The 23,190-nt window shown below is 68.7% G+C and overlaps 1 protein-coding gene and 2 long non-coding RNA genes across 3 annotated transcripts; 2 read left to right on the top strand and 1 right to left on the bottom strand.

The window, feature by feature from the left end:
- Positions 1–13: 13 nt before the first annotated feature.
- On the top strand, positions 14–18,950 carry SCAF1 (SR-related CTD associated factor 1). Its single transcript, XM_075139410.1, has 11 exons — positions 14–74; positions 131–187; positions 3,772–3,917; positions 4,024–4,078; positions 5,337–5,541; positions 7,689–7,915; positions 9,854–13,003; positions 13,106–13,188; positions 14,456–14,746; positions 18,448–18,576; positions 18,676–18,950. The coding sequence occupies exons 1-11, from the start codon at positions 14–16 to the stop codon at positions 18,874–18,876; spliced, it is 4,605 nt and encodes a 1,534-aa protein (XP_074995511.1). The 3' UTR covers positions 18,877–18,950.
- On the bottom strand, positions 16,571–17,328 carry LOC142077343 (uncharacterized). Its single transcript, XR_012671733.1, has 3 exons — positions 17,252–17,328; positions 16,681–17,202; positions 16,571–16,621 (listed from the first exon to the last, which is right to left on the bottom strand). It is a non-coding gene; the product is annotated as an uncharacterized LOC142077343 (long non-coding RNA).
- A 2,711-nt stretch (positions 18,951–21,661) lies between the features above and the next one.
- LOC142077344 (uncharacterized) lies at positions 21,662–22,636 on the top strand. The gene is made up of 3 exons (XR_012671734.1): positions 21,662–21,801; positions 22,438–22,458; positions 22,552–22,636. It is a non-coding gene; the product is annotated as an uncharacterized LOC142077344 (long non-coding RNA).
- The last annotated feature ends 554 nt before the right edge of the window (positions 22,637–23,190 follow it).

Below are 23,190 nucleotides of genomic sequence, written 5' to 3'. Positions count from 1 at the left end.
GGGGGGCGTGGTTATGAGAGGGGCGTGGCTCCGGGGCGACGCCCCGCCCCTCCCGCCCGGCCGCGCGTCGCCTAGCAACGTGTGGCGCGGGGCCGCCGGGAGGTGTAGTCCGGGTCCTCCCCCCCGCCAGGCGGCGCTCCCGGCGTGCCCCGCGCGGCCCCGCCCCCGCGGCGGAGCGGAGCAGCGGGTAAGATGGCGGCGGGGGCGGCCGGGCCCGGCCGGTGCCTCTAGGGCGGGGGCGGAGGTAGCGGGGCCGGGGGGCGCCGGGGGGCGGCAACGGGGGGGTGTGGGGCACGGGGGGGGGAGGCTGGGGCGGGAGCGGGGGGTTGGGGGGCAGAGCGAGGGGCCTTGGGGCGGGAAGGGGGGTTTTGGGGTAGAAACGGGGAGATTGGGGGTCTGGTGAGGGGAGTTGGGGTGCGGTGAGGGGAGTTGGGGCGGGAATGGGGGATTTGGGGTGGGAATGGGGGATTTGGGGCGGGAATGGGGGAGTTGGGGTCTGGTGAGGGGATTTGGGGCGGGAATGGGGAGATTTAGGGTGGAAAAGGGGCATTTGGGAAGGAACAGGGAGATTTGGGGTCTGGTGAGGCCTTTTGGGGCGGGAATGGGTGGATTTTGGGTAGGAATGGGGGTTTGAGGTATGGTGAGGTAATTTGGGGCAGTAGAAGGGAATTTGGGGTAGAAACGGGGAGTTGGGGTGCGGTGAGGGGACTTGGGGCGGGAATGGATGGATTTTGGGTAGGAATGGGGGGTTTGGGGTCTGGTGAGGGGATTTGGGGTGGGAATGGGGGATATGGGGCGGGAATGGGGAGATTTAGGGTGGAAAAGGGGCATTTGGGGAAGGAACAGGGAGATTTGGGGTCTGGTGAGGGGATTTGGGGCGGGAATGGGTGGATTTGGGGTAGGAATGGGGGGTTTGGGGTGGGAATGGGGGATTTGGGGTCTGGTGAGGGGAGTTGGGGCGGGAATGGGGGATTTGGGGCGGGAATGGGGAGTTGGGGTCTGGTGAGGGGATTTGGGGTGGGAATGGGGAGATTTAGGGTGGAAAAGGGGCATTTGGGGAAGGAACAGGGAGATTTGGGGTGTGGCGAGGGGATTTGGGGCGGGAATGGGTGGATTTGGGGTAGGAATGGGGGGTTTGAGGTATGGTGAGGTAATTTGGGGCAGTAGAAGGGAATTTGGGGTAGAAACGGGGAGTTGGGGTGCGGTGAGGGGAGTTGGGGCGGGAATGGATGGATTTGGGGTGGGAATGGGGGATTTGGGGTCTGGTGAGGGAATTTGGGGTGGGAATGGGGGATATGGGGCGGGAATGGGGAGATTTAGGGTGGAAAAGGGGCATTTGGGGAAGGAACAGGGAGATTTGGGGTGTGGTGAGGGGATTTGGGGCGGGAATGGGTGGATTTGGGGTAGGAATGGGGGGTTTGGGGTGGGAATGGGGGATTTGGGGTCTGGTGAGGGGAGTTGGGGCGGGAATGGGGGATTTGGGGTGGGAATGGGGAGATTTAGGGTGGAAAAGGGGCATTTGGGGAAGGAACAGGGAGATTTGGGGTCTGGTGAGGGGAGTTGGGGCGGGAATGGGTGGATTTGGGGTAGGAATGGGGGATTTGGGGTATGGTGAGGTAATTTGGGGCAGTAGAAGGGAATTTGGGGTAGAAACGGGGAGTTGGGGTGCGGTGAGGGGAGTTGGGGCGGGAATGGATGGATTTGGGGTAGGAATGGGGGGTTTGGGGTGGGAATGGGGGATTTGGGGTCTGGTGAGGGGAGTTGGGGCGGGAATGGGTGGATTTGGGGTAGGAATGGGGGGTTTGAGGTATGGTGAGGTAATTTGGGGCAGTAGAAGGGAATTTGGGGTAGAAACGGGGAGATTTGGGGTCTGGTGAGGGAATTTGGGGTGCGGTGAGGGGAGTTGGGGCGGGAATGGATGGGTTTGGGGTAGGAATGGGGGGTTTGGGGTCTGGTGAGGGGATTTGGGGCGGGAATGGGGGATTTGAGGTACAGAGAGGTAATTTGCGGCAGAAGAAGGGAATTTGGGGTAGGAATGGGGAGATTTGGGGTGTGGTGAGGAGATTTGGGGTAGGAATGGGGAGATTCGGGGTAGGAATGGGGAGATTTGGGGTCTGGTGAGGGGATTTGGGGTCTGGTGAGGGGATTTGGGGCAGGAATGGGTGGATTTGGGGTAGGAATAGGGGATTTGAGGTATGGTGAGGTGAATTGGAGCAGAAAAAGGGAATTTGGGGTAGGAATGGGAGATTTGGGGTACGGTGAGGTGAATTGGGGCAGAAGAGGGCAATTTGGGGTAGAAACGGTGAGATTCAGGCTATGGTGAGGTGATTTGGGGCAGGAATGGGGGATTTGGGGTAGAAAAGGGGCATTTAGGGAAGGAACAGGGATATTCGGGGTATGGTGAGGCAATTTGGGGCAGAAAAAGAAAATTTAGGGTAGAAACGGGGAGATTTGGGGTGCGGTGAGGGGAGTTGGGGCAAAAGGGGGGATTTGGGGTAGAAAGAGGGAGATTTGGGGCAAAAGGGGGGATTTGGGGTAGAAAGAGGGAGATTTGGAGCAGAAGGGGGGGATTTGGGGTAGAAATGGGGAGATTTGGGGCAGAAGGGGGGATCTGGGGTGGAAATAGGGAGATTTGGAGCAGAAGGGGGGGATTTGGGGTGGAAATAGGATGATTTGGGGCAGAAGGGGGGATTTGGGGTAGGAATAGGAAGATTTGGGGCTGAAGGGGGGGATTTGGGGTAGAAATGGGGAGATTTGGGGTAGAAGGGGGAGATTTGGGGTAGAAACGGGGAGATTCGGGCTATGGTGAGGTGATTTGGGGTGGGAATGGGGGATTTGGGGCAGAAAAGGGGCATTTGGGGAAGGAACAGGGAGATTTGAGGTACGGTGAGGGGATTTGGGGCAGGAATGGGGACATTTGGGGTAGAAAAGGGGGATTTGGGGTATGGTGAGGTGTTTTGGGGCAGAAGAAGGGGATTTGGGGTAGGAATGGGGAGATTTGGGGCTGGAATGGGGGATTTGGGGTGGGAATGGGGGATTTGGGGTATGGTGAGGTGATGTGGGGCGAGAAGGGGGGGATTTGGGACAGAAAGGGGGGATTTGGGGGAGAAACGGGCAATGAAGCGTGCCCGAGTTGGGCAGGAAAGGGGTTATTTGAGGTAAAAAAAGGGGAGAAATGGGAAAAACAGGCTCGGGGGGGGAGCAGGGGTGGGAGTTGGGGGGGTCTGGGGCAAGAAGAGGGGGAGTTGGGGCAGAAAAGGAGAAAATTGGGGCAGAAAAGGGGGGAGTTGGGGTAAGAATGGGGGAAATTGGGGCAGAAAAGGGGGGAGTTGGGGTAAGAACGGGGAAAATTGGGGCAGAAAAGGGGGGAGTTGGGGTAAGAACGGGGGAAATTGGGTCAGGAAAGGGGGGAGTTGGGGTAAGAACGGGGGAAATTGGGGCAGAAAAGGGGGGAGTTGGGGTAAGAACGGGGGAAATTGGGGCAGAAAAGGGGGGAGTTGGGGTAAGAACGGGGGAAATTGGGGCAGAAAAGGGGGGAGTTGGGGTAAGAACGGGGGAAATTGGGGCAGAAAAGCAGGAAAAAATGGGGTAAGAACGGGGAACTTGGGGGAAGAGAAGGAAAATTGAGGGGAAAAGCAGTAGAATTGGGGCAGAAAAAGGCAAAATTGGAGCGGGAAAGGGGGGAATTGGGGCAGACAGAGGGGAATTGGGGCAGAAAGGGGGGGTTTGGGCGCAGAGGGGGTACCCAGCACCCCCTGTCCCCCCCCCCAGGCCGTCGCCGTCCCCATGGAGGAGGAGGAGAAGCCCCGGCCCCCGGGGGGGCGGGAGGACCCGGCGGGGCCCGGCGAGGAGGGGGGCGTCCCGGCAGGGCCCCCCCCGAACCCGAGGGCCCCCTGCGCCCCGGGCAGGTCCTCGTGGTAAGAGTGGGGGGCAGCGGGGATTTGGGGTGGGGGTCCGGGGGGTGGCCTGTGACCTCCTGATGGGTTTTTTTTTGGGGGGGGTCCCCCGTTTTTCTGCCCGCAGAAGGCTCTGCAGCGCGTGGTGAGCGGCGGCTTCCCAGGCTGGGCCGGGGGCGAAGGTAGGGACAAACTGGGGGGGCTGTCCCCTCCCCCGAGTCCCCCAGGGTGGGGCTGGCTCGTCCCCAGGGCTCTGTCCCGTCCCCGGTGACCCCCACGGTGCTGGCTGCGTCCCCACGGCCCCGTCCCTGTCCCCACGTCCCCACCCGTGTCCCCGCGTCCCTTGCTATGACCCACGTCCCCCGTCCCTGTCCCCAACTCCCCCGTCCCTGTCCCCACGGCCCTTGCTGTGACCCCACGTCCCCCGTCCCTGTCCCCACGTCCCCACCCGTGTCCCCACGTCCCCCGTCCCTGTCCCCACGGCCCTGTCCCTGTCCCCACGTCCCCACCCGTGTCCCCGCGTCCCTTGCTGTGACCCCACGTCCCCCGTCCCTGTCCCCACAGCCCCGTCCCTCGTCCTTTGCTGTGACCCCACATCTCTGTCCCCACGTTCCTCGTTGTGACCCTGTGTTCCCCAACCCTGTCCCCATTTCCCCTGTCCCCATGTCCCTTGCCGTGACCCCACGTCCCTGTCCCCACGTCCCTTGCTGTGACCCCCACGTCCCCGTCCCCACGTCCCCGTCCCCACGTCCCCGTCCCTGTCCCCACGACTGTGACCCCCGTCCCTGTCCCCCCCGTCCCTGTCCCCACGTCCCCCTCCCTGTGCCCCTGTCCCTGTCCCCACGTCCCTTGCTGTGACCCCCACGTCCCCGTCCCCATGTCCCCGTCCCCACGTCCCTGTCCGTGTCCCCACGACTGTGACCCCTGTCCCTGTCCCGCCCGTCCCTGTCCCCATGTCCCTTGCTGTAACCCCCCGTCCCTGTCCCCCCATCCCTGTCCCCACGTCCCCTCCCTGTGCCCCTGTCCCCATGTCCCTTGCTGTGACCCCCACGTCCCTGTCCCCACGTCCCTGTCCCTGTCCCCATGTCCCCACGTCCCTTGCTGTGACCCCCACGTCCCCGTCCCCTGTCCCTGTCCCCGTCCCCACGTCCCCCTCCCTGTGCCCCTGTCCCCACGTCCCTTGCTGTGACCCCCACGTCCCTGTCCCATGTCCCCATCCCCTACATCCTGTCCCTGTCCCCACGTCTGTCCCCCCCCGTCCCCACGTCCCCGTCCCCCCGTCCTTTCCCCCACGTCCCCGTCCCCCATCCGTGTCCCCACGTCCCCGTCCCCACGACTGTGACCCCCCGTCCCCGTCCCCCCGTCCCCTCGTCCCCGTCCCTCCCCGTGCCCCCCCCGGTGACACGGCACCGCTCTCACCCTGCCCCCCCCCCACCGCAGACGCCGCGAGGAAGAGGATGGCGCGACAGCGATGGTGCTGGGGACCCCGCGCCGAGGGCGGCCCGGTGAGCGCTCCGCTTCCCCTCCCAGTACATCCCAGTACACCCCAGTACGGCTCCACAGCGACGCCCAGCTCGGGGGTCCGAGCGTCCCACCCGTGCTTGGGAGCCGACTGGGGGCTGGGATGGGGGTGGGGGGGCACCCAGTGACCCGTTTTTGGTGGTTTTCTCCCCAAAGCAGGCGGGGGAGGCGGCGGGGGGGCTGGCGGGCGCCCTGGACCAGCTGCAGCAGAGCTGCGTGGCCTCGCTGCGGGCGCAGCTCCTGCTGGGCACCGCTGCGGGGGGTGAGCTGCCGGGGCCCCCTTTTGGGGGGGGGGGTCAGCGGGGTGCGGGGCCCTTTTTGGGGGGAAAGGGGGGGTCAGCTGGGTGCTGGGCCCCTTTTTGGGGGGGGGGTCAGCTGGGTGCTGGGTCCCTTTTTGGGGGGGGCGGTCAGGTGGGTGCTGGATCCTTTTTGGGGGGCGGGGGGGTCAGCGGGGTGCTGGGCCCCTTTTTGGGGGGAAAGGGGGGGTCAGCTGGGTGCTGGGCCCCTTTTTGGGGGGGGGTCAGCTGGGTGCTGGGCCCCTTTTTGGGGGAAAGGGGGGGTCAGCGGGGTGCTGGGCCCCTTTTTGGGGGGGGTCAGCTGGGTTGCTGCGGGTCCCTTTTTGGGGGGGGCGGTCAGCTGGGTGCTGGATCCCTTTTTGGGGGCGGGGGGGTCAGCGGGGTGCTGGGCCCCCTTTTTGGGGGGAAAGGGAGGGGTCAGCGGGGTGCTGGGCCCCCTTTTGGGGGGTGGGGGGTCAGCTGGGTGCTGGGTCCCTTTTTGGGGGGGGCGGTCAGCTGGGTGCTGGATCCCTTTTTGGGGGGCGGGGGGGGTCAGCGGGGTGCTGGGCCCCCTTTTGGGGGAGGGGTGTCAGCGGGGTGCTGGGCCCCCTTTTGGGGGGAGGGGGTCAGTGGGGTGCTGGGCCCCTTTTTGGGGGGGGCGCAGCTAGGTGCTGGGTCCCTTTTTTGGGGGGAAGGGGGGGTCAGCTGGGTGCTGGGCCCCTTTTTGGGGGGGGTCAGCTGGGTGCTGGGTCCCTTTTTTGGGGGGGTCATCTGGGTGCTGGGTCCCTTTTTTTGGGGGGGGATCAGCTGGGTGCTGGGTCCCTTTTTGGGGGGAGGGGGGTGTCAGCTGGGTGCTGGGTCCCTTTTTGGGGGGGGGGGGGTTCAGCTGGGTGCTGGGCCCCTTTTTGGGGGGCGGGGGGGGTCAGCGGGTGCTGGGTCCCTTTTGGGGGGGTGTCAGCTGGGTGCTGGGCCCTTGTGGGGGGGGGGGGTCAGCGGGGTGCTGGGCCCCTTTTTGGGGGGGGGGGTCAGCGGGGTGCTGGGCCCCTTTTTGGGGGGAAAGGGAGGGGTCAGCTGGGTGCTGGGCCCCTTTTTGGGGGGCGGGGGGGGGTCAGCGGGGTGCTGGGCCCCTTTTTGGGGGGAAAGGGGGGTCAGCGGGGTGCTGGGCCCCTTTTTGGGGGGAAAGGGGGGGGTCAGCTGGGTGCTGGGCCCCTTTTTGGGGGGCGGGGGGGTCAGCGGGGTGCTGGGCCCCTTTTTGGGGGAAAGGGGGGGGTCAGCGGCGTGCTGGGCCCCTTTTTGGGGGAAAGGGGGGGGTCAGCTGGGTGCTGGGCCCCTTTTTGGGGGGGAAAGGGGGGGGTCAGCGGGGTGCTGGGCCCATTTTTGGGGGGGGGGTCAGCTGGGTGCTGGGTCCCTTTTTGGGGGGGGGTCAGCTGGGTGCTGGGTCCCTTTTTGGGGGGAAAGGGGGGGTTCAGCTGGGTGCTGGGTCCCTTTTTTTGGGGGGGGGGTGTCAGCTGGGTGCTGGGTCCCTTTTTTGGGGGGAAGGGGGGTGTCAGCTGGGTGCTGGGTCCCTTTTTTGGAGGGGAGGTGGGGGTCAGCTGGGTGCTGGGTCCCATTTTGGGGGGGGTCAGCTGGGTGCTGGGTCCCTTTTTTGGGGGGAGAGGGGGTCAGCTGGGTGCCCAGGTCCATTTTTGGGGGGGGGGGGTGTCAGCTGGGTGCTGAGCCCCTTTTTTGGGGGAAAGGGGGGGTCATCTGGGTGCTGGGTCCCTTTTTTGGGGGGGGGGTCAGCTGGGTGCTGGGTCCCTTCTTGGGGGGGGGTCAGCTGGGTGCTGGGTCCCTTTTTGGGGGGGGGTCATCTGGGTGCTGGGTCCCTTTTTTGGGGGGGGGGGGGTCAGCTGGGTGCTGGGTCCCTTCTTGGGGGGGGGGTCAGCTGGGTGCTGGGTGCCTTTTTTGGGGGGAAAGGCAGGGGTCAGCTGGGTGCCCAGGTCCCTTTTTTGGGGAGAGAGGGGGGTCAACCGGACGCCCAGGTCCCTTTTTGGGGGGAAGGGGGGGGTGCCAGCCACCTGGGTGCCCCCCCCGACCCCCTGCCCTGCCCCCGCAGCGGGGAGGGGGACGGGGAGGAGGAGGAGGTGGAGCTGGTGGCTGAGGTGCGCGTGGGGGACCTGGGGGACCTGGCCGCCGCCTCGGGGCTCCTGCGGCGCGAGAGGCCCTGGAGGGCCCCCAAAGGAGGTGGGGGGCATTGGGGGGGCGCTGGGGGGGGATTTGGGGTGTTGGGGGGGCGTTTTGGGGGGGATTTGGGGTGTTGGGGGGCATTTGGGGGGGCGTTTTGGGGGGGATTTGGGGTGTTGGGGGGGCGTTTTGGGGGGGATTTGGGGTGTTGGGGGGCATTTGGGGGGGCGTTTTGGGGGGGATTTGGGGTGTTGGGGGGCATTGGGGGGGCGCTGGGGGGGGATTTGGGGTCTTGGGGGGCATTGGGGGGGCGCTGGGGGGGCATTTGGGGTGTTGGGGGGCATTTGGGGGGGCGCTGGGGGGGGATTTGGGGTGTTGGGGGGGCGCTGGGGGGGGATTTGGGGTGTTGGGGGCATTTGGGGGGGCGTTGGGGATTTGGGGTGTTGGGGGGCATTTGGGGGGCGCTGGTGGGGATTTGGGGTGTTGGGGGGCATTTTGGGGGGCGTTTTGGGGGGGATTTGGGGTGTTGGGGGCATTTGGGGGGGCGTTTTGGGGGGGATTTGGGGTGTTGGGGGGCATTTGGGGGGGCGCTGGGGGGGGATTTGGGGTGTTGGGGGCATTTGGGGGGGCGTTTTGGGGGGGATTTGGGGTGTTGGGGGGCATTGGGGGGGCGCTGGGGGGGATTTGGGGTGTTGGGGGGCATTGGGGGGGCGCTGGGGGGGGATTTGGGGTGTTGGGGGGCATTGGGGGGGCGCTGGGGGGGGATTTGGGGTGTTGGGGGGCATTTGGGGGGGCGTTTTGGGGGGGATTTGGGGTGTTGGGGGCATTTGGGGGGGCGTTGGGGATTTGGGGTGTTGGGGGGCTTTTGGGGGGGCGTTTTGGGGGGGATTTGGGGTGTTGGGGGCATTTGGGGGGGCATTGGGGATTTGGGGTGTTGGGGGGCTTTTGGGGGGCGCTGGGGGGGGATTTGGGGTGTTGGGGGCATTTGGGGGGGCGTTTTGGGGGGGATTTGGGGTGTTGGGGGGCATTGGGGGGGCGCTGGGGGAGGATTTGGGGTGTTGGGGGGCATTGGGGGGCGCTGGGGGGGCATTTGGGGTGTTGGGGGGCATTTGGGGGGCGCTGGGGGGGGATTTGGGGTGTTGGGGGGCATTTGGGGGGGCGTTTTGGGGGGTTTGGGGTGTTGGGGGGCATTTGGGGGGGCGTTTTGGGGGGGATTTGGGGTGTTGGGGGCATTTGGGGGGGCGTTTTGGGGGGATTTGGGGTGTTGGGGGGCATTGGGGGGGCGCTGGGGGGGGATTTGGGGTGTTGGGGGGCATTGGGGGGGCGCTGGGGGGGGATTTGGGGTGTTGGGGGGCATTTTGGGGGGCGTTTTGGGGGGGATTTGGGGTGTTGGGGGCATTTGGGGGGGCGTTTTGGGGGGGATTTGGGGTGTTGGGGGGCATTTGGGGGGGCGTTTTGGGGGGGATTTGGGGTGTTGGGGGGCTTTTGGGGGGGCGTTTTGGGGGGGATTTGGGGTGTTGGGGGCATTTGGGGGGCATTGGGGATTTGGGGTGTTGGGGGGCATTGGGGGGCGCTGGGGGGGGATTTGGGGTGTTGGGGGGATTTGGGGGGGCGCTGAGGGGGATTTTGGGGTGTTGGGGGGCATTTGAGGGGTGTTGGGGGGGATTTGGGGTGTTGGGGGGCATTGAGGGGGCGCTGGGGGGGGATTTGGGGTGTTGGGGGTATTTGGGGGGGCACTGGGGGGGAATTTGGGCTATTGGGGGGCATTTGGGGGGCCTGGGGGGGGACTTGGGGGCCAGTAGGGGGACATGGGGTGCTGGGGGGAATTTGGGGGGGGTCACTGAGTGGATTTAGGGTTCTGGGGGGGTATTTGGGGGGACACGGGGTGCTGGGGGGACCATGGGCCGTGAGGGGGTCCCTGGGGGGGGGGGGGGTGCAGTGCACTGGGGGGGTCCCACCGGGGCCCCCCTGAACACCCCCCCCCCCCATCTCCCCCAGGCCGCCTACCCGGTTCCTCAGCGCGGCGCTGGCGAGCGCCCGGGGGTCCCCCGGCCCCCCCGGGACCCCCAGCCGGGACCCCCCCGGCCCTGCCTCTGCCCCACCGGACCCGGCGAGCCCCCCCCCCAACGCCGGGCCGGCCCCGGCGCCCCCGGGGTCCTCGGGCAGCCGCACCGGGGGGGCAACAACAACACCACCACCACCAACAACCCCAACCACAACAACAACCGCAACAACAACAACGTCCCCAGGGCCCCCCGGCCCCCCGGGAGGAACCGGCGCGAACGCAACCCCCCTCTAGCGCCTTGGAAAAAGCCGATTCCTCTTCCTCCTCTTCCTCTTCTTCTTCCTCTTCCTCTTCCTCTCGCTCTTCCTCCTCTTCGGCTTCCTCCTCCTCTTCTTCCTCGCAGCCCGGCCCCCCGCCCGCCGCCGCCGCCGCCGCCGCCTGCCGCCCCCGCTCCCCCGCCCTGGATATTTATGACCCCTTCCACCCCACCGACGAGGACAACCCCGGGGGGGACTTCGCCTACGCGGCCTCCCCCCCCGGCAAGGAGGCCGAAGGCCGGCAGGACCAGAAGTACGATCCCTTCGATCCCACCGGTTCCAACCCCAGCTCCTCCCGTAGCAGCCCCAGCCCGGATGAGGAAGAGGAAGAGGAGGAGGAGGAAGAGGAGGAAGAAGAGGAAGAGGAAGAGGAGGAGGAGGAAGAGCCGAGCGCTCGACCCGACGTCTCCCACAGCATCAGTCGCATCTCGGAGACCTTGGCCGGCATCTACGACGACAACAGCCTCAGCCAGGACTTCGAGAAGGACCCCGAGCCGGGACCCCCAGCCCCCCGCGCCCCCCAAAACCCCCCCGGCGCCGACTCCACCTTGCCGGAAGAGGAAGAAGAAGAGGAAGAAGACGAAGATGAAACTTCCCAACCCCCCGAAGGGACCATCCCGGAACCTCGACGCCGTGTTTTCGTGGTGGACCTGGCCGCCAAAAGCCGACCGGAGAGCGAAGCCCACCCCAAACTGGAGGGAAAAGTTTCCTTGGAAGTGGTGGCCGCCGGCAACCCCAAAGCACCGGCCCCGCCCTTGCCCCCCCAATCCCGCGGTGCCAAAACCAACCGACACCGCGCTCGGCGCGACTGGGGTTTGACCGGCGGCGATTCGGAAATCGAGGAAGGGGAGATCGTCCAACCCGAGGACGAGCGTTACAGCCCGCTCCGGCTTTTCCGCGCCGCCGGCGGCGCCGCCGCCACCGCCGCCGGCAGGGGCCGGGCGACCGAACCCCGACCCCCCCGGCTACCGGAGGGCGACGATTTCCTCTCCCTCCACGCCGATTCGGATGAGGAGGGGGATTTCGGCGCCGACAGCCAACCCGACCCCCGTTGGAAAACGGGGGGATCCGATCTCCGTCGCAAGATCCTGAGCCAGCGCCGGCTGCGCGCCCCCCCCTCCCCCCGTTCCCCCTCCGCCGCTTCCCGCAAGAAACCCAAACGTTCGCGGGAGCGAGGGGGGGCGGCTTGGGGGGGTAAGAAACCCCCCGAACCCCCCCCCAAACCTAAGGAACGGCATCGTCGTCGCGGTTCCCGTTCCCGTTCCCGCCGCCGTTCCTGGTCGCGAGGGCGACGTTCCCGTTCGCGGGAAAAACGCCGGAGCCGACGTTCGGGTAGCGGCGAACGACCGCGACGTCCCCGGCACAAGGAAAAACACCGAGGCGAGGGAAAAAAAAAGAAAAAACAACGATCGCGATCCCGGGAACGTCGACCTTCCCGCCGACCGTCCCGCGAGGGTCCGGGGGACCCCAAAACGGAGAAGGGCGGGGAGCAGGCGACGCGGCGGCGGGAGGCGCGGGCGGTGGTGCCGCCCTCCGTCCAGGAGCTGAACGACGCCGATCTTTTCGCCATCAAACGCACCATCACCGTCAGCCGACGGGAAGGGACGCCGGAGCCGGCTAAACGGGAAGTTCTCTACGATTCCGAAGGTTTGAGTTTCGAAGGATTTTCCGATCGGGAACATCCCGAGACGTCGATTCGGGGGGGTAAAGGGGAACCGCGACCGACGTCGGAGACCAAGAAGGAGAAGGAGCGGAAGCGGAGCCGGCCGGAGGAGCGACCCCCCGCCCGCGAGAAGTACAAGAAAAAATTTAAGGAGACCCCCGGTCGCCCCCCGCCGCCCCCGCCGGAGGTGGCCAAGGGGGAGAAGGAGAAGCCGCCGCGCGGCGAGAGGGAAAAAACGACGCGGAAGAGTAAAAGCGGGGGGCACAAAGACGGGGAGGGGGTCCCCGCCAAGCCCCCCGCTTCCCGGAAGGTGAAGCTGCAATCCAAGGTGGCCGTTCTCATCCGGGAGGGCGTCAGCTCCACCACGGCGGCGGGGAAGGAGAGCGGCGGCGGCGGCGGCGGCTCCGGCGCTTCCATCGGCGTCAAATTTAGCCGCGACGCCGAAAGCCGGGCGCCTTTTCTCAAACCCGAGGAGAAAGCGGCGGCCGAGGCTAAAGCGGGGGGCAAAACCGAGCCCCCCAAAGAAACGGGGGTCAAGGTCAAGAAGGCCAAAGCCCCCAAGGCCAAGGCGGGGCTGAAGAAGCCCAAGGGGGCCAGCGGCAAGGCCAAGGCCGGGGGCGAGGCGAGGAAGAAGAGGAAGGCCAAGCCCAAGGGCTCGCTCAAGAAGTCCAAGGCGGACAGTTGTAGCCAAGGGGCCGGCAGCCCCCCCCTCCGCTTGCCCCCCAAAGTCGAACCCGCGTGGTCGGGCTCGGAGAAGTCGGGGGGTAGCCCCAAACCCCCCAGCCCGCCCCCCGGCAAGGCGACGGTGACGGCGACGCCGGCGACGACGGTGACGCCGGCGGCCGAACGGGAGCTGACGCCCGACTCGCAGACGGTCGACAGCAGTTGCAAGACCCCCGACGTCTCCTTCCTCCCCGAGGAAGGGCCGGCGGGCGGCGGCGGCGGCGGCGGTAACGGGGGGGCCCCCCCGATGACGACAACGACGGCGACGGCGGCGACGACGGGGGGTTCAACCGGCGCTGACCCCCCCCGATCCGAACCCGAAGCTGACAGCCGCTCGGAGGCGAAGGAAGAACCGGGACGTCCCCTGGGACCCCCGCCCCCACCGGTGACCTGGAACCTGCAGGGCGGCGTGGACTGCGCCACCAGCGGCGTGCTGGCACGTAGGTGGCCCTTGGGGACGCCGGGGGGGTGGGGGGGCGCGGTGTGTCCCCCCCCCCTCCGCCCCGGCTGACGGGGAGGGGGGGTCTGGCTGCTCCCCGCAGTGACGGCGCTGCTCTTCAAGATGGAGGAGGCCAACCTGGCCAGCAGGGCCAAGGCGCAGGAGCTGATCCAGGCCACCAACCAGGTGGGGACGCGCGGGGAGGGGGCGGCACCGCTTTTGGTACCCATCATCCCCCCCCCCCTTCTGGCAGGGGACGGGGACCCCCGAGAGGGGACGGGGAACCCCGGGGGGAGGAGGCGCCCCCGGAGGAGACGGCCACCCCCCTAAAGGGGCAGCCCCCCCCCGAAGGGACAGAAACCCCCCCGAAGGGACAGAAACCCCCCCAAAGGGACAGAAACCCCCCCAAAGGACAGAAACCCCGTGGGGGGCACAGACGCCCCCCCCAAAGGGACAGAAACCCCGTGGGGGGCACAGCCACCACCCCCAAAGGGACAGAAACCCCCCCAAAAGGGACAGAAACCCCCCCAAAGGGACAGAAACCCCGTGGGGGGCACAGACGCCCCCCCCAAAGGGACAGAACCCCCCCCAAAGGGACAAAAATCCCATGGGGGGCACAGCCACCCCCCCCAAAGGGACAGAAACCCCGTGGGGGGCACAGACGCCCCCCCAAAAGGGACAGAAACCCCCCCAAAGGGACAGAAACCCCGTGGGGGGCACAGACGCCCCCCCCAAAGGGACAGAAACGCCCCCCCCAAAGGGCCAGAAACCCCCCCAAAGGGACAAAAATCCCATGGGGGGCACAGACGCCCCCCCCCAAAGGACAGAAACCCCGTGGGGGGCACAGACGCCCCCCCAAAGGGACAGAAACCCCCCCAAAGGGACAGAAACCCCGTGGGGGGCACAGCCACCCCCCCCAAAGGGACAGAAACCCCGTGGGGGGCACAGACGCCCCCCCAAAAGGGACAGAAACCCCCCCAAAGGGACAGAAACCCCGTGGGGGGCACAGACGCCCCCCCCAAAGGGACAGAAACGCCCCCCCCAAAGGGCCAGAAACCCCCCCAAAGGGACAAAAATCCCATGGGGGGCACAGACGCCCCCCCCCAAAGGACAGAAACCCCGTGGGGGGCACAGACGCCCCCCCAAAGGGACAGAAACCCCCCCAAAGGGAAAGAAACCCCGTGGGGGGCACAGCCACCCCCCCCAAAGGGACAGAAACCCCCCCAAAAGGGACAGAAACCCGGTGGGGGGCACAGACGCCCCCCCCGAGGGGACAGCCACCTCCCCAAGAAGGGGACCCCCCCCCCCCCGTGGGGGCGGGGAGGGGGGACACCCCAATATCTGGGCACCCCCATCTTCCCCATGTCACATCCACGAGGGGGTATGGACCCCCCACCCCACGGGTGCCCCCCCCACCCCACAGGACCCCCCCCCTGCTCTCCCCCTCTCGCAGATCCTGAGCCACACCAAGGCGCCGCCCCCCCTGGGAGCCCCCCAGCCCCCCGCGCCCGCCGCCCACCCCCCGGCCCCCCACGCGCCCCCCCCGTACCTGCTGCACGGGGCCCTGCCGCTGGTGGGGTGCCCCTCGGCCCCCGCCACCCCCACGGGGCTGCCGGGGCTGGGGGGGCCGGCGGCGGCGGCGGCCGGGGGGGTCCCCGCCCCCCTCTACGGCGCCTCGTCCAGCGCCGAGGCCGGCAAGAGGGACGGCAGCGTCGGCTCCGAGGGACGCGGGGACACCGACAAGGTCAGGGGGACGGGGGGACGCGGGGTGTCCCGGGGGGTGGGGGGATACGGGGTGTCCCTTGGGGACAGGGGGACGCGGGGTGTCCTGTGGGGATGGGGGGGACAGGGGGTGTCCCTTGGGGACAGGGGGACGCGGGGTGTTCTGTGGGGTGGGGGGATACGGGGTGTCCCGGGGAGTTGGGGACACGGGGTGTCCCTTGGGGACAGGGGGACGCGGGGTGTCCCTTGGGGACGGGGGGGGACGCGGGGTGTCCCGGGGGGTGGGGGGGACACGGGGTGTCCCTTGGGGACAGGGGGACGCGGGGTGTCCTGTGGCGTGGGGGGACGGGGTGTTCTGTGGGGATGGGGACAGGGGGTGTCCCATGGGGTTGGGGACATGGGGTATCCTGTGGGGATGGGGGGGACACGGGGTGTTCTGTGGGGTGGGGTGGGGTGGACACGGGGTGTCCCATGGGGACGGGGACACGGGGTGTCCTGTGGGGATGGGGACAGGGGGTGTTCTGAGGGGGAGGGGGACACGGGGTGTCCCATGAGGTGGGGGGGACGCGGGGTGTTTTGTGGGGACGGGGATGGGGGACACGGGGTGTCCCGGGGGGTGGGGGGATACGGGGTGTCCCGGGGAGTTGGGGACACGGGGTGTCCCGGGGGGACAGGGGGACACGGGGTGTCCTGTGGGGATGGGGACAGGGGGTGTTCTGAGGGGGGGGGGACACGGGTTGTCCCGTGGGAACGGGGGGGACTCGGGGTGTCCCATGGGGATGGGGGACATGGGGTGTCCTGTAGGGATAGGGACATGGGGTGTCCCGTGGGGACAGGGGGACAGGGGGTGTCCCGTGGGGATGGGGACAGGGGGTGTCCTGTAGGGACAGGGGGACACAGGGTGTCCTGTGGGGTGGGGGGATACGGGGTGTCCTGTGGGGATAGGGACATGGGGTGTCCCGTGGGGACGGGGGGGACACGGGGTGTCCTGTGTGGACGGGGACACGGGGTGTCCTGTGGGGACGGGGGGGACACGGGGTGTTCTGTGGGGTGGGGTGGACACGGGGTGTCCCGTGGGGACGGGGATGGGGGGGACACGGGGTGTCCTGTGGGGATGGGGACACGGGGTGTCCCGTGGGGTGGGGGGGACGCGGGGTGTCCCGTGGGGACGGGGACAGGGTGACATGGGGTGTCCCTTGGGGTCAGAGACGGGGATGTGGGGTGTCCCGTGGGGATGGGGACGGGGACACGGGGTGTCCAATAGGGTCACGGGGTGTCCCATGGGGACGGGGACAGGGCGGGGGGACACAGGGCGTCCCATGGGGTTGGGGACAGGGGGACACGGGGCGTCCCATGGGGACGAAGGGGGTGGCCCTTGGTGACGGGGACGCGTGTGATGGGGTCACCCCACAGGGACCAGGGGGACACGGGGTGTCCCGTGGGGACAGGGACGTGTGACGGGGCTGTCCTGCAGGACCCCAGGTGACACCAGGTGTCCCGCGGGGGGACACGGGGACACGGGGGGGCGTCTGGTGAGGACCAGGGTGACAGGGCTGGGGGACAGTGACTCGTCCCCGTAGGGACACAAGTGACGGGGTCGTCTAGTGGGGACTGGGGACGCGGGGTGTCCTCCGGTGACAGGGACGCGTGTGACAGGGGTGTCCTGTGGTGGGGACACGCGTGACAAGGGCGTCCCGAGCTGATGCTGGCTGCGACGCAACCTCCTGCGGTGGTGGCATCGGGGACGCTGGTGACAGGGACATGTCGGTGACGGGGAGATCCCGTGGTGGTGACAGGCGCGGAGGTGATGGGGGACGTCCCGTGATGGTGACGGGGACAGCAGTGACGGGGGATGGGGACTTCGTATGTCAGTGACGGTCACAGTGGTGACGGGGACCTCCCATGTCAATGACAAGGACGTCCCACGTGGGTGATGGCCACGGCGGTGACAGGGACGTCCCACGTGGGTGATGGCCACGGCGGTGACAGGGACCTTTGACATGAGTGACGAGGACGTCCCATGTTGGTGGTGGCCACGGTGGTGACAGGGACGTCCCGTGTCAATGACAAGGACATCCCGTGGTGGTTATGGCCATGAGGGTGACAGGGACGTCCCATGTCGGTGGTGGCCACGGTGGTGACAGGGACGTCCCATGTCGGTGGTGGCCACGGTGGTGACAGGGACGTCCCGTGTTGGTAGTGGCCGTGGTGGTGACGGGGCCATCCCACGTTGGTGATGGTTGTGAGGGTGATGGCCGTGGTGGTGACAAGGTCATCCCATGTCGGTTATGGCCATGGTGGTGACAGGGACGTCCCAGGTCAGTGGTGGCCTTGATGGTGACAGGGACATCCCAGGTCAGTGGTGGCCATGGTGGTGACAGGGACGTCCCAGGTTGGTGGTGGCCCCGATGGTGACAGGGACGTCCCAGGTCAGTGGTGGCCCCGATGGTGACAGGGACGTCCCAGGTCGGTGGTGGCCTTGATGGTGACAGGGACGTCCCGTGTCGGTGGTGGCCATGGTGGTGACAGGGACGTCCCAGGTCGGTGGTGGCCCCGATGGTGACAGGGACGTCCCAGGTCGATGGTGGCCCTGATGGTGACAGGGACGTCCCAGGTCAGTGGTGGCCCTGATGGTGACAGGGACGTCCTGTGTTGGTGGTGGCCATGGTGGTGACAGGGGCGTCCCGTGTCGGTTATGGCCATGGTGGTGACAGGGACGTCCCAGGTCAGTGGTGGCCCTGATGGTGACAGGGACGTCCCAGGTTGGTGGTGGCCATGGTGGTGACAGGGACATCCCAGGTCGGTGGTGGCCCCGATGGTGACAGGGACGTCCCAGGTCGGTGGTGGCCTTGATGGTGACAGGGACATCCCAGGTCGGTGGTGGCCATGGTGGTGACAGGGACGTCCCAGGTTGGTGGTGGCCCCGATGGTGACAGGGACGTCCCAGGTCGATGGTGGCCCTGATGGTGACAGGGACGTCCCAGGTCAGTGGTGGCCCTGATGGTGACAGGGACGTCCTGTGTTGGTGGTGGCCATGGTGGTGACAGGGACGTCCCGTGTCAGTGGTGGCCCCGATGGTGACAGGGACGTCCCAGGTCGGTGGTGGCCCCGATGGCGACAGGGACGTCCCATGTCGGTTATGGCCATGGTTGTGACAGGGACGTCCCAGGTCGGTGGTGGCCCCGATGGTGACAGGGATGTCCCAGGTCGGTGGTGGCCCCGATGGTGACAGGGACGTCCCGTGTCAGTGGTGGCCCCGATGGTGACAGGGACGTCCCAGGTCGGTTATGGCCATGGTTGTGACAGGGACGTCCCAGGTCGGTGGTGGCCCCGATGGTGACAGGGACGTCCCGTGTCAGTGGTGGCCCTGATGGTGACAGGGACGTCCCAGGTCAGTGGTGGCCTTGATGGTGACAGGGACGTCCCAGGTCGGTGGTGGCCTTGATGGTGACAGGGACGTCCCGTGTCAGTGGTGGCCATGGTGGTGACAGGGACGTCCCAGGTCAGTGGTGGCCCCGATGGCGACCGGCCCATCCCGTATCAATGGTGGCCACGTGCCGATGCTCCCACCCCAACGCCTCTTCCGCCCACGAAGACCCAGGACCCCATCCCCCATCGACGACAATCGCGCGCCCCCCCCCCCGCCCCCTCCCCTCCCCCACCCTCCCCTCCCCCGCCCTCCCCTCCCCCGCCCTCCCCTCACCCCCCCGTCTCCCCCCCCAGTACCTGAAGAAGCTGCACACGCAGGAGCGGGCGGTGGAGGAGGTCAAGTTGGCCATCAAACCCTACTACCAGAAGAAGGAGATCACCAAGGACGAGTACAAGGACATCCTCCGCAAGGCCGTCCACAAGGTGACGGGGGGGGGGGGACACACACCCAGGGGGGCTTGGGGACACCTCGGGGGACATCCCCACCCCCTCACCCTGGTGTGTCCCCCCCCCCAAAAAAAGATCTGCCACAGCCGGAGCGGGGAGATCAACCCGGTCAAGGTCAACAACCTGGTGCGCGCCTACGTCCAGCGCTACAAGTACTTCCGGAAGCACGGCCGGCGGGGGGGGGGCGGCGGGGAGGAGCCCCTGGGCGGGGGGGGCCCCCCCAAAGAGTTGGGGGGATCCCTGGACAAAGCCCCCCTTCCTATGCCCCCCCTCTGAAACACCCCCCCCCCCCCCCCAGCTCTGAAACACCTTGGGTTCGACCCTGTAAATACAGTGGGGGAGGGGGGGTGTTGGAAGTGGGGGGGGGGGGGGGCCCGCCCCCCCACCGGCCCCCCCTCCTCCCCCCCCCCCTCCACCCCCCCCTTCCCCCCAAATTTGGTTTTACTTATTTAGCATGGTCTTTTTGGAGCCCCTCCCCCCTCCCCACGCCCCCCAAAGCGCCCCCCCCCCCCGGTGCCCCCCCTGTACCCCAAAACCCTCCATAAACTGCCTTTAGCCACTCGGCTGCCGCTCCGTCTTTTTGGGGGGGGGGGGGATGCTGGGACACCCCTAAATTGGGGGGGGGGGGGGCACTGAGGTGCTTGAGCCCCTTAATTTGTTGGGGGTAGAAGTCTTTATTTTGGGGGTGCAGGGGGAGTTGTTTTATTTTCGGGGTGCTGGGGGGGGCAGGGGGGTCTCGGGGTGGGGGGGGGTCAGGCTGTCCATGCGCTGGTCCCTGTGGGGCCACTGGCACTGCTCGGGGGGGGCGGGGGGAGATGGGGTGACACCCCCCCACCCTCTGCCCCGTGTGTCGGGGCCCCCCTGTCGTGTGCCCCCCCCAACTCCAGGACCCCCCTGTAGCCCCCCCCCCAACTCCAGGACCTCCCTGTAGCCCCCCCCCCCAACTCCAGGACCCCCCTGTAGCCCCCCCCCCACTCCAGGACCCCCCTGTCCCCCCCCATCCTCCCTGGGACCCCCCCTTCCCTCCCCCCTCCTCCCCTGGGACCCCCCATTCTGTGCGGGGGGGTGGGCCCGGGGGGGGGGGGGACGTGTCACGTGACGGCGCGACAGGTCACGTGGCCGGGGGGGGGGGGCACGACAGGACACGACACGAGTGGACCTGAGTGTCCCACGGAGGGGGGGACACGGGCGGACAAGGAGTGTCCTGGGGGGGGGGGAGCTCGTCCCGTGGGGGGGGGGGCGGGACTGGTCTGTGTCCCCCCCCTCCCCCGTGTCCCCCCCCTCCCCCGTGTCCCCCCCCCCGCCCCCCAGTGTCCCCCCCCCCATTACTCACCAGGTCCCGCGGGGACACGGGCCCGTGGGGGGGGGGGGGGGGGTCCCCATCTGCCCCCTCCCAGCCCGGGGGGGGGCGGGGCGGGGCGCCGAGGGGGCGTGGCCACGGGCGGGGGGAGGGGGGGTCCCGGGGTGGGGGGGGGGGGGGCGGGTGTTTAAAGGGGCCGCGGGGCCGCCCCGGGGCAGTTGTGGCCCCCCAGCCCCAGCGCCGCCATGCCCGAGCCCAGCACGGCCGGTACGGGGGGGGGGGCAATGGGGGGGGGGGGCAATGGGGGGGGGGGGGGCAATTACCGGGGGGACAGGACGATTTGGGGGGGGGTATTGCTTCTGGGGGAGGGGGCAGAAGACCTTGGGGGGGCAGTTAACCCTGGGGGGGGGTGTGACTGGGGGGTGGGGGCAATTACTGGGGGGGGAGGGGCAATTACTCCGGGGGGGGGCAATTGCCCCTGGGGGGGCAGGAGGATTGAGAGGGGCAATTGCCCCTGGGGGGGGCAGGAGGATTGAGGGGGGCAATTGCCCCTGGGGGGGCAGGAGGATTGGGGGGGCAATTGCCCCTGGGGGGGCAGGAGGATTGGGGGGGGGCAATTGCCCCTGGGGGGGGGGGGAGAATGATTGGGGGGGCAATTGCCCTGAGGGGGGGGCAGGAGGATTGGGGGGGCAGTTGCCCCTGGGGGGGGGGAGAATGATTGGGGGGGCAATTGCCCCGGGGGGGGCACTTGAGGGAGGGCAATTGCCCCTGGGGGGGGCAGGAGGATTGGGGGGGAGGAGCAATTGCCCGTGGGGGAGGGGGAGAATGATTATGGGGGGCACTGCCCCCGGGGGGGGGGCACCTGCGGGGGGGCAATTGCTTCGGGGGGGGCAATTAACTCTGGGAGGGGGGTGACTGGGGGGTGGGGGGCGATTACTGGGGGGGAGGGGCAATTACTCCGGGGGGAGCAATTGCACCGGAGGGGGGGGGGGGCAGGAGGATTGGGGGGGGGCAACTGCCCCCGGGGGGCTCCTGGGGGGGGCAATTGCCACGGGGGGGGCACGGGGGGGGGGGGGGGCGATTCCCTGTGCCAGTGCTGACGGGGCAGGTTTGGGGGGGGGGAGGGGGGGCAGTGTCACAGTGACACCCGGGGGGGGTGACACGGGGGGGGGGGTGACACGGGGGGGGGGTGACACGGGGGGGGGTGACGTGTGTCTGGGCCCCCTGGGTGACACATGAGCCGCCCCGAAAGGGCACCCGCAGGTGACGGCCACTAAATCAGGGCGGGGGGGGGGGGGGCACACTGGGGGGGGGGGCACACTTGGGGGGGGGGACACACCTCATGTGGGGTGACACCGGTGGGGGGGGGTGACACGGAGAGGGGGAACAGGGTGCTTTGGCGCCCCACCCCCGGCGGGTTGGGGGGGCCCGGGGGGGGAGGGGTGGCCGTCCCCGCCCGCCCCCCCCCCCCGGTGACCTGAGCCCGGTGACAGCTGAGGCCGCGCTATTTTGGGGGGGTCGGAGTCAAATCCCATCTGCCCCCCCCCCCCCCGCCTGCCCCCCCCGGCATCTGCCACCCCCCCCCGTGGCATTTGTCCCCCCTCCATGTCACTTGCCCCCCCCCCCCCCCCGGGCGGCCATTGCCAGCCATGGGGAGGGGATTTGGGGGGGGGGGGGGGAGGGGATACCCCGGGGGGGCAGAAGGGGGGTAACGGCCCTGGGGGGGGGGCAACTGCGTCTCACCCCCCCCCGCCCCCCCCCAGTTGCCAAGAAGGAGGCGAAAAAGGAGAAGAAAGAGGAGAAAAAGGAAGAGAAAAAGAGCAGAAAAAGAGAGAAAAGGAGAAAAACGGGCAAAAAGGGAGGAGAAAACGGGGAGGAGGCAGCGGGCGGCACCCCCAAAGGTGGGGGGGGGGGCAGGTTTAGGGTCAGGGGGCTTGGGGGGGGGGGGTGTCAGGGTCCGGGGGGGGTCAGTTTAGAGTCAGGGTTCGGGGGGGGGGGGGGGGGCAGGTTTGGGGTTAGGGTGCTGGGGGGGTCAGGGTGGGCGGGGGGGTCAGGTTTAGGGTCAGGGTGCGGGGGGGGGGTCGGGGGGGGTCAGGGTGAGTGTAGGGGTCAGGTTTGGGGTTAGGGTGCTGGGGGGGGTCAGGGTGTGGGGGGGGTCAGGGTGTGGGGGGGTCGGGGGGGGTCAGGGTGCGGGGAGGGGTCAGGTTTAGGGTCAGGGTGCTGGGGGGGTCAGGGTGCTGGGGGGGGTCGGGTCGGGGGGGTCAGGTTTGGGGTCAGGGTGCTGGGGGGGGTCAGGGTGCTGGGGGGGTCAGGGTATGTGGGGGGGTCAGGTTTGGGGTCAGGGTGCTGGGGGGGGGTCAGGGTGCGGAGGGGGGGGTCAGGTTTGGGGTTAGGGTGCTGGGGGGGTCAGGGTGTGGGGGGGGGTCAGGTTTGGGGTCAGGGTGCTGGGGGGGGTCAGGGTGTGTGGGGGGGCGAGTGTCAATGTCGGGGTGTCCGGGGGGGGTCCCCACTCTCTGACCCCCCCCATCTCTCTGCAGACCCCAAGGATGACTCCCTGGGTGAGTGCTGCACCCCCCCCCCCCCAATTCGGGTCACCCCCTGTGTGTCCCCCCCCCAGGGGCCCCCCCTGACACCCCACCCCTCCCCCGCAGACGACATCCACCCCCCCGAGCCCCGCGACCCGACGGGCTCTTCCTCAGCAAACCCCAGAGCATCTCGTGGACAGCGGTAAGGGGGGGGCCGGGGGGGCTGGGGGGTCCTGGGGGGTCCCCGGGGGGCTGGGGGGGTCCCCGGGGGGCTGGGCAGGTCTTGGGCAGGTCCCTGGGAGGCTGGGGGTCTGGGGGGGTCCCTGGGGGGCCGCGGGGGTCCCTGGGGGGCTGGGCGGGTCTTGGGCAGGTCCTGGGGGGTGGGGGGGTCTTGGGGGGTGGTCCCTGGGGGGCTGGGGGGTCCTGGGGGGGTCCCTGGGGGGCTGGGGGGGGTCCCGGGGGGCTGGGCGGGTCTTGGGCAGGTCCCTGGGGGGCTGGGGGGGTCCTGGGGGGTCCCTGGGGGGCCTGGGGGGGGTCCCCGGGGGGCTGGGCGGGTCTTGGGCAGGTCCCTGGGGGGCTGGGGGGTCCTGGGGGGGTCCCTGGGGGGCTGGGGGGGTCCCCCGGGGGGCTGGGCAGGTCTTGGGCAGGTCCCTGGGGGGCTGGGGGGGTCTTGGGGGGGGATCCCTGGGCGGCTGGGGGGGTCCTGGGGGGTCCCTGGGGGCTGGGGGGGTCCCCGGGGGGCTGGGCAGGTCTTGGGCAGGTCCC

Source organism: Calonectris borealis, unplaced genomic scaffold, assembly GCF_964195595.1.
Source record: "Calonectris borealis unplaced genomic scaffold, bCalBor7.hap1.2 HAP1_SCAFFOLD_224, whole genome shotgun sequence".
Lineage (NCBI taxonomy): Eukaryota > Metazoa > Chordata > Aves > Procellariiformes > Procellariidae > Calonectris > Calonectris borealis.
The sequence above is the reverse complement of the archived record's forward strand: the minus strand, read 5'-3'. Positions and strand labels throughout refer to the sequence as shown.